Consider the following 10,601-nt stretch of genomic DNA (forward strand, 5'->3'; position numbering starts at 1 on the left):
GGTTGTAAATAACTCCACGACCTTTAGCTTGATTGTAACCTTTGGGTCAATGGGTCAAAGGTCAAGGTCATTTATCAAGGTCAAAGGTCAAGGTCATCAGAGAGAGAGAGAGAGAGAGAGAGAGAGAGGTAAACTTGAGATTAACACTTGAAGCTGAATCTAGATAAAGGTAATGAATATTTCTTTATTACCTTTTGAGTAAGTGTCAAGGTCAGAGGTCAAGGTCAATGTCAAAAAACAAGGTCAAAGGTCAAGGTCATTTGGATTTTAAGCTTAAATTGACAATTATTCTAGTTTTCCAATGACCTTGACCTTTGACCTTGACCTACTTTTCGAGGTCAAAGGTCATTAGATCTCATGCACTTGGTCCTATAACTTTACCACTTGTCATTTAAAAGTTTTTAATTTTTTTGTAAACTTTAAAACTTTCAGGGGCAATAACTCATTGAAGTAGTCACCGAATACTTTTGCAATGAATAGATTCCAGACTCCTCTCAATTAGTGGAAGACATTGGTGAAAGTTTCATACCTCTACGGTTTACGGTTTCAAAGGAGTAGCGATAACAAGCATTTCTTGCGAAAGGGGCAATAACTTTGAAAGGGGTCAAAGATTAAACACGGGGGGTCGTTTTTCGGAATAACTTTAAATACCCAATATCATGAACTATAAGGTTTTTCGATAAGACTTGCGGTTTCAAAAGTCCGGGAAGAAAAATAATAATAATAATAATAAACATAAGCATTTCAAGAGGTCTTTCCACAGAAAGGTGGAAAGCCCTAATTAACACAGATTGGAGCTACAACATGCTGTAGAAAATTAGGAGGAAGAAAAACGACTTCAGATCCTACTTACATTTCCACCCTCTCTACCCGGATACCCCAGGGGTCTGTACACTCATCTAAATTACCCTGTCAACAAAATCAGTAAGTCCACCTCAACCAAGAAAAATTAGGCTTCTTCATACATGTAATTATGTAAGCATTATAGGGAGTGTCTGAAGAAAATTAATAAATCACAGAGGCCCAAGGGCCAAAAAATTCTGCAGACTTTGAAAGCCTTGATGCCAGAAAAGCACTAAAAATTATAGTGATAAAACTGTACAGTAAACAATATAAAACTTTAATCTGGCAACGTATCAACTTTGTTATATATTTTACTATTAAATAAAACGTAGTACACAGTGAACTGGTGGCTTTTTGAGATGGAGACCGATTGTAGTGTTAAGCCAGAAGAGAAGCAGTGATGAAATGGCGGGTGGGATTTTGGGGGACACATTTATAGTTCGCCCATTTTGCTGACAATTTTCTGAAGAAAATTCTTACTCTGCATTAAAAAAATATGAAACATATTCACAAAGCTCAAGGACAGTTATGGCAATAACTGAATTCAATGTTTTACAAGTCAACGTATAACAACAATCCAACTGTACCAGGACTAAAGGTTCATTTATCAGACGTCCACATAAAAAGTTAACGTTTTGGAGAACTAAATATACAGAATCTGACGACAGACAATAATGATCAGATACTTATAAGATGCACATTAATATTTTACATGTACAATGCAATTTGTAGAGTTTCAAACTTAAATATCTGCAGTTTTGAATACAGTATATAGGTATTTTATAGACATAAATGAAAAACATAAGGACCACTGAAATGACCATTACCTGCATATAGTGACTGATTGTCTCCCTTTCGGACAGAATTTCACTGAGATTCTTGGTCCCCAGAACGTTTCTCAGTGTGGTGGCAGCCAGCAGACGTGTAGATCGGTTGGCATCCTCCACGTTTGTAATTGACATGGTGGCGTTCTGGACGCGGTAGTACACCACAGCATCAACAGCTACTGTCACAGAGTCCTTCGTCAGAACCTAATTACAAAATCTAATTTAGTCCTGAGACAGTATCTACAGTAAAACTTAGTTATTATTTAAACAGACAAAGTAAAGTTAAGGATGTTGGCAAAGTATTTGATAATCCCCAGGCAATTTTTTTTTTAAATTCCAGGAAAATAAACTCTGATATACCCAGTGTAATGATGGAATAAATAGATAGGACAAAACTGACAGTTTTTCCAGTAGCTGAGGTTAAAAAGAATTTCAATATCTTAATTATAATTCAAAAATTAGAAAATGGCATTATATTATTTAAGTACGTACATGTATATACATTTGAAATTCACTACTTTTGGGACTACCAAATCATTTTGACATACCCATGGTATTTTGGATATCGATATCAATTATCGATATACCAAAGTTCAACTGTATATGCTTGTTACAATTTTTTTTTGGACTACATTTTTAGGTCACCTGAGTCACTAAGATGTTCTTTTGCTATCTGCACAGTTCTACGGAAATAAAAATATAACTAAACAAGCCTTTTTTCTTATTCATATACATCTTATCCCAAAAATCTGTTGGGGAAAAAATTTAACAAAAACATGTCATAGCTGGCAGCAAGTTCATTGGAAAACAAATTGATAGTTTTAAGTGCAGAACTGAAAAAGCAATAGGCCTAGCCAAAATTAATCTCGATGCTGTCAAATTGGAAGACATTCCAAGTTTTTTTATGAACAAAACATTTCTACTGGGATATAAATCTGTGAATTCTCATCAACCATTTCCTATATCCAAAGCAAACAAGTTTTCAAATTATACTGTAATGACGCTGTGATATCTTGGAAATCAATATCTGCATTTCCATGCTTTAATACCACTGAGGGGTTGAAATCAGCCCAAAGCTTTTATCCAAATCAGGACTAAGCACTTTTGCTGATGAATATGATAGAACATTTATGATAAAATTACTGATACATTTCTCATTAGTGAAAGTGTACAAGATACTGATTATTTGATACATTTTTTTCCTAGCCAAATTATTTCTAGCAGGAAAGGACATTGAGATTTTTCTATGAAACTCCTTTCCATCTGAAATCATCATTATTTCCAATATAAACAGTAAAACTTCATGGCTGGCATGTTACGTCTGAAGTAGATATACTAAAAAAAGCTTTTTATGTCAGGTATTAGTATTAATTGTAAAACAATTGAAGTAATAAATAGAAGATATATAATACTATATAAGTATCAAAACATGATTTTCTCCAAATGCTGTGACACCAAAGCCTTTTCATCCTAAAATAAATTGGTTGATCAATTTCCAAATACAAAATGCAGAACAAGCGTTTTTATTTGCATTTCCTGCAAACTTACTCTGAGGGGAGATAATTCTGAGACACTTTTGTGAGTATATACATTGTATTTTCAATCTTTCAATACTTGATTTTTAGAACCTGGGGATCAGACTACCGTAAGATAAGGTCCATCATTAGATACACGTCTTACCTCCTGAGGAGGAACATCGAATGACACGGTTCTGATGTCCACTTTGGTGTAAGAGTCGATGCAGGGGATGATGAAAAACAAACCTAATGAATACAAAAATTTAGTTTGATTCAAACAGGCTACTTCTTTACTGAAGTACAAAAATTGATTTGCTTCTTGATCATAATAGTAACATGTATATTATAGTGTTTTTTACTCCATACTGATTACCCTTTTATCACACATCCCCCCCCCTTTTTTTATCCCATGCAATCACTTTGTTCACTCATGCAAACTGGATATTTTTCCACGTACCACTTTTGTGACATCAAAATGTTTTTGCATGAAAGTGATGACATAAAACAAGAGGCCCAAGGGCCTCGAATCGCTCTTCTGATAAATCATACAATCTATCCTAAGACCTAAGATGCAACAACTGGCAAAGTTTGATGATTCTTAGCCAGTTAGGGCTGAAGATATTTAAATGTAACTATAAAATACTATAAGCAGGTCATGGTGACCTATTTTTTGATTGAAATTTTCTGAGGACACAATATGGAATAATTGACAAAGATTGATGATAATAAGCCAATAAGTACTTGATATATTCAAAAGTGGGTCACAGTGACCTACTTATTGATCAACATTCTCCGAAAACCCAAGGTGCATCAACTGACAAAGTTTGACAATTCTAAGCCAATAAGTACCATAGAATACTCGAATATAGCCATAAAATGTCACAAGCAGGTCACCATGACCTAGTTTTTGATCATCATTCTCCGAGAACCCAAGATGCATCAAATAAGAAAGTTTGATGATTCTAAACCAAATAAGTACCTGAAATACTTAAATATAGCCATAAAATGTCAAAAGTAGGTCACCGTGACCTACTTTTTGGTCGACATTCTCAGAAAACCCAAGATGCATCTACTGACAATGTTTGATGATTCTAAGCCAGTCAATACCTGAGTATTCAAAAGTAGGTCACCATGACCTACTTTTTGATCAATATGCTTGGAAAACCTAAGATGTATCGAATGACAAAGTTTGATGATTCTAGACCAAATAGTACCTGAGATATATAAAACTAGCCATAAAATGTCAAAAGTAGGTCACTGTGACCTACTTTTTGGTCGACATCCTCCGAAAACCCAAGATGCATCTACTGACAAAGTTTGATGATTCTAAGCCAACAAGTACCTGAGATACTTAAATATAGACATAAAATGTCAAAAGTAGGTCACCATGACCTACTTTTTGGTCGTTAATCTCCGAAAACCCAAGATGCATCAACTGACAAATTTTGATGACTCTAAGCCAATTAGTACCCGAGATACTTAAATCTAGCCATAAAATGTCGAAAGTAGGTCACAGTGACCTACTTTTTGGTCGACATTTTCTGAAGATCAAAGATGCATTAACTGACAAAATTTGATGATCATATGTCTTATAGTATTCAAAATATGCCTTTTAAACAATTTGAAAACAAATGCCTGCAAAGTTCAAAAAGTAGGTCACAGTGACCTACTTTTTGATAAATATGTTTTAAGGCCCAAAGATGCATCAACTTACAAGATTTGGTGATTCTAAATCTATCGGTGTCTGAAATAATGGGATTAAATGTTTTAGAAAAGATTAGCCAAAAAAATCAAAAAGTAGGTCATGGTGACCTACTTTTAAGTTGATGTTGTTTGTGGACCCAAGATGCACCAACTGACAAAGTTTTATGATCATAGGCCTTAAAGTGTCCAAAATAAGCCTTCAATGAAAACAAATGCCCCCAAAAGTTAAAAGTAGGTCACCGTGACATACTTTTGCATTAACATGATGTCAAGTCCTGAGATGCATCACCTTACAAGATTTGATGATCCAAGTCTTTATAGTAAGCAAAATATCAACGTTTTTAATAAGTGTAAATTTTGGTCAACTTTGAAGTGACCTTGAGACCACGCCCTTTGCCCCAGGGTCAAGCCTTGAACAATTTTTAATCTTCAACATATCCCGACCCTTGTATATAAGTTTGGTGAAAATCTGCCTGGTGGTTCTGGAGAAGAAGATTTATTAGCAACCAGTACTTTTGGTTTTATTTTCGTGATTATCTCCCCTTGTTTTAGGGTCCTACCCCTAGTTTTAGTACAAATGGTAGTAAGGGCGAAACGATTACACGTGTAAACGGCGACGTTTCGATTATATGCTCTAAACGTTTACAGTTTGAGTAAACGTTTACACGAAGGTCATTATCAATGTCTATCAGAAATAAAGTTTAACACAAAAAAAATTGTTTTATTTCATAATTTACAAAAGAAACACCATCTTTGGCCATTTGATAAGCAACAATCTAAACCGGAAACATATTGAATGAAAATATCTAAAACCCGATACGGGCTAACATAATTAATTCCGATTTCCGAGTTGCTAATACTAGCGATGTTTTACGACACTTGAAATATAAAACTTGATATATTTTGATTAAATAAATATAATACATTTTTCACATGTCTTTGAAAAGTTTCAATACATTCAGCAGGTCCTGTTTTACTTTTTTCGAGATTAAAAGATCCATCTTTACAATTATTTTTTCTACGTCCGGTAACCAAATAAACCAAGCAGTTGCTGAGTTGGGTGACGAGGTCGTAAGTGAATGAATTTAATGCGCCTCAAATTCTTACGGTTTAATCACAATGACCAACAATAAATTTGTAATAACAGCTCATACTTATATTAAAGTGAAAGAATTGATTATTAAATTCGAGTTTCATGAATGAGTAGCCATAAAAATCCAACATACAGTACCGACCAGACCCAACCTGACACCAAAGCAGTCCCAGAAAGCAGTCCCCGGGACTGCTTTAGGACCGCTCTGGGACTGCTGTGGAAATGCTCTGGGACCGCTGTGGGACTGCTCTGGGACTGCTATGGGACTGCTCTGGGACTGCTATGAAAAGCAGTCCCAGCTGCCCCTGGGACTGCTTTCTGGGACTGCTTTGTTCACTCATGTGTGAAAAAGGTTCTGAGTGACATGATAGCTCCGCCCCCTTGTGTATTCTGAATTTGCAGGCTCCCTGTTGTTTTGTTTACTTGCAGCAGAGAGGAGTTTAAACTGTTTAATAACCAAGGATTTCTTACATTCTTTTAATAAGTAGAGATTATTATAGTTAATTGATATTTTCAGGGACTGTATATTTACACAAATTAATGTGAATTTAGAATAAATAAAAAAAAATAGAGTTGATAAATAAGGAATTCATGATAAAATTTTTATCCCTAAAAATAAACTACAAGTTTATGAGAAAAAAATAGCTACATGTGGGCCTTTTTTTAATTATTTAATGTTAAATTTGAATATGTACTCAAAATTTGCATTGGTACTAATTAAAAATAATCATTACAGTTAGATATAAAATGTTTTTTATTAAAAATGCTACACATTTTATAAGGACCACGCTAAAAAAAGACTATTCCATGTAACCCTCAAATAAAACCCAACAATTTATTAAATGACCATGAAATAAACTTATGCTACTATTCTCCCGTAACAAAAACTATGTGAATAATCATTGGGGAATTAATGAATTACCGGTAGCTTTTAATTAATAAACAAGTTATTAAAAGAGTACATCTATAATATTTATTTTAAAAAAAAATGAAAATACCGGGAATTGTGATTTATTTCTTTTTTGTTTTGCTAGTGTTTACCTGGCCGATTAATGTTTATAAGATGGTATCAACACCCACCGTTTCAATCGCCTTTGGGCAGAAAAATCGATACTGTTATTTGGGTATATGTATCAGTGTTACACATCATTGAACATGCTGGTAAACAATGACCCTAATTTCAATTTATTTAATGCGAAAAAAGTGATAAACGAATTGTGTTTAAATTTCTTTCGGGATTAATTAAATTTGAACATAATCTGAATCTTCCATTCTGGTGATTTACAGATGTACACTCTAACATTTACAAATAAAACACTTAAAACTGAGTTTTATAGATCTCGGCATTAACGATAATTAAATTGACATGTCAGTAAAAATAATCATGACTGAAAATTAATACTTGGCAAAATTAACAAGGATTTTTTTTACAAGCCCCAATACTTAAGAAAACTCTAACTTTAGTGTATCCCGATAGTCTAAAATGGCCATATAATGATAAGATCTATTTAGATCTAAAGCTTCTTCTGGTGGAAAATATTTAATTTACGTTTAATTTTCTGTATAAAAAATAAATATGGGAACCAGTATCAATCACAGAAGAGTCATTAATATACCCAAGAATTGTGATTAAATATTCATGTTCAGTGTAATACATATATGTACATGTAAGTGTGAAAGCCTTCTTCCTCCAATAAATATTATTAATAATTATTTCAATTTTTATGCGCGTACATGTTCTGTTCATAAATGACCTTCGCATACATGTAAGGATTCCTGGCATACTACACAGAATCAATTCCTACTGCCTTTTATAGTTCCATTGTTTATTGGAAATCTCATTTCTGAGTTAGCTCCGCCCATTAAATTAATAAACCCCGCCCACTGGGACTGCTGGGACTGCTTTCTGGGACTGCTGGGACTGCTCTCTGGGACCGCTGGGACTGCTGGGACCGCTCTGGGACTGCTGTGGGACTGCTCTGGGACCGCTGTGGGACTGCTCTGGGACCGCTGTGGGACTGCTTTAGCAGTCCCAGAAAGCAGTCCCCGGGACTGCTCTGGGACTGCTTTGTGTCAGGTTGGGTCTGGTCGGTACTGTAGAATATTTCCCGTTTAAATGGTACCGTTTCGTTTACTGCTATCTGTTTAAACGTTTACAAAATTCAGTAAACGTTTCACCCTTAAATGGTAGCCCTTGGGCCAAGGATACGCTGTGACAAATTTGACAATAATTGGCCAAGAGGTTCTTGAGTTATGGCCAATATTCTAAAAAGTTAACGCACACCGCACGACGCACACCGCACAAATGGCCATAGCATTAGCTCTTTGAGCCTTTGGCTCCTAAGAAGAGCTAATAATGTTGATTCATAAATAAAACCATGTAAGATGTTTGTAAAACACTTATGCCCCCTCCCCAAATAATTAGAATTTTTCTAAGTCCAAGGGACATAACTCTGTCAAGAATGATTCAATCGTACCCAAAACAGAACTTGACCTAGATATTTTCATGATAAATCTACGGTATATACCAAATTTCAACATGTGCAACCTCTGCAAAGAAAATGAACAACAGACCAACCAACAGCAAAAAGCAATATGCCTTCCCTTCTTTGAAGGGGGCATAGATATTGAAAGTTATGTTAAAAAATCATGGGATAAAATGAACCTCTTGTAATTTGTGGTTGGATATGAATTTTATCCAATCATTGTATACATGTTATTCCCGCCAAGGCTCAGAGATAAAAACATAACACACTGGATTTCCTCAAGAAAAAAAATGGGTGGGTGGGTATGTAGATGGAGCCTATTTTTAATCAACTTCCAATTTGAAATATGATATTTAAAAAAATACTGATGGAATTAGAAAACTTTAGTATAAATAAAATAAAATTATATTCTATTATATTCTATTAGAAATCATAAAAACATATAAGTAAGAAATACCAGATACTAGCTTGTAAATTCTGTATGTTACCCATTTCACAGTACTACTGCTTTCTCTCTTAAAACCAACTTTCATTTGCAACTTCTTTCAATTTTGATCTCTCATAAGTAACTATTAGTAATTTGATTGAGATAACTTGTTTTATTTTAAATGATTTGTTGTGTAAGATAAATAATTAAATCACAATCATGAAGATAATGTTCATTCTCCTCTATAATTACCTGGTCCTTTTGCACCCCCTGCAATCAACCGACCGAGTCTGAAAATGACTGCTCTCTCATATTCCTGCACAACCTAGTCAAAGAGAAGGTATAATATATGTAAGATTTAAATTACCGGTATACTAATTTCATATTCTTAGAATACCCAGAAAGATATCTTTAAAGTGCTTTAATTACCTAGGAACAATTATTAGTATACTAAATTTTCTGTAAAATACAGTTAAATTTTAAAATATCTTCTCCTCATCACTTGCTAACAGAAAACAGTGTCTGTAGAATAAAGTAAAATATTATTCTCCTATGACCTTGAACTTTTACAAGGACTTTTAATCAACATCCTGACACATCCTCAGGTCATAGGTCATACGACAGAGTCATGGTTCAAACAGGAGTATAAAGAGAGATGCATAGACAGATCCTATGATCTTTCATAAGCCTATAGTAGACCAATGGTTTTCTCCATGTATCCCCTCCAAAAAAAATTTATCAGGGTGGGGGGTTGGGTGGTTATTTTTATGAGTGGTGTATGATAAACGGAAACAATGATGTATCTTGTGATAAATAGTGTGACACCGACACCTTAAATCAGATGACAGTTGTATAAAAGTCGGGCTACCCCGGGTATGTGGTTTCTGGTAACTCTGTCTGAGTTTTATTTCCCTGAGAGCTTCAGTCCTATAACTTAGACCTTTACTTATAAGTGTGATGACTGTTGAAGTAAATATAAACAGTTACTGAAGAAATGTTGTTAAAAACTGGTCTGTAAATAATATTTCTGATATATATGAGTCAGAGTTATTTCCCTTGAACCACATTTTTTCCTGACAGATTATGGGAAAACTAAACACAGCTTTCATCTCACTCTTGGTAAATTGATTTGTTGCTCATTGTGACAAATGTAGTGACAGCGATATTATAATCACGAAGTTTTAACTGTATTACTTGAATACATTTTTTTTGTGTGCATTGTGTTTTGATACGACCCCCGAATTCTGTCAGACGATGTGTATTGCCGCATACGTTATTTTCTTTGCTTTTCGAGATTTTAATGTTGTTATGATGTTAGATTAATTGTTATCTATCGCTTCCTATATTGTATACATGATCACATAATTAAAACAGTGTTTGTTTAGTGATTATTCGGTAAATTGTTACCTGGTATGTTTTCTCTTTCGCCGCATGGTTTGTTATTCCGGAAGTGCGGTTTCCCAGAATGCATTTTTCATACAAGAGGCCCAAGGGCCTTGAATCGCTCTTCTGATAAATTGTACAACCTATCACTTGTATTTGAAGCCTCTAACCCTAAGTATCCTATTAAAGACCCAAGTTGCATCACCTGACAAAGTTTGATGATTCTTAGCCAATTAGAACTACTTTTTGGTCTACATTCTTGGAAATCACAAAATGCATCAAGTGACAAAGTTTGATTATTCTAAGCCAATAAATACCTAA

At 34.4% G+C, this 10,601-nt stretch overlaps 1 protein-coding gene across 1 annotated transcript; it reads right to left on the reverse strand.

Moving 5' to 3' along the window:
• Positions 1-824: 824 nt before the first annotated feature.
• Positions 825-9,514, reverse strand: LOC134267183 (stomatin-like). Its single transcript, XM_062749406.1, has 5 exons — positions 9,485-9,514; positions 9,150-9,222; positions 3,351-3,433; positions 1,671-1,874; positions 825-909 (listed from the first exon to the last, which is right to left on the reverse strand). Exons 1-5 carry the CDS (start codon positions 9,512-9,514, stop codon positions 850-852), a joined length of 450 nt encoding a protein of 149 aa, XP_062605390.1. The 3' UTR covers positions 825-849.
• Between the last annotated feature and the right edge of the window lie 1,087 nt (positions 9,515-10,601).

Source organism: Saccostrea cucullata, unplaced genomic scaffold, assembly GCF_032062105.1.
Source record: "Saccostrea cucullata isolate Sc308-1 unplaced genomic scaffold, CSIRO_AGI_Scuc_v1 ctg15296, whole genome shotgun sequence".
In the NCBI taxonomy this organism is placed as follows: Eukaryota; Metazoa; Mollusca; class Bivalvia; order Ostreida; family Ostreidae; genus Saccostrea; species Saccostrea cuccullata.

Bases quoted from the DNA above. Each gene is read 5' to 3' on its own strand.
- LOC134267183 (XM_062749406.1), bottom strand. From the start codon at position 9,514: ATGACCTATGACCTGAGGATGTGTCAGGAT. The intron at 9,223-9,484 runs GTTGATTAAAAG...CTCTTTGACTAG, and splicing joins ACCTGAGGATGTGTCAGGAT to GTTGTGCAGGAATATGAGAG. The intron at 910-1,670 runs GTAATGGTCATT...TTTTGTTGACAG, and splicing joins CAATCAGTCACTATATGCAG to GGTAATTTAGATGAGTGTAC.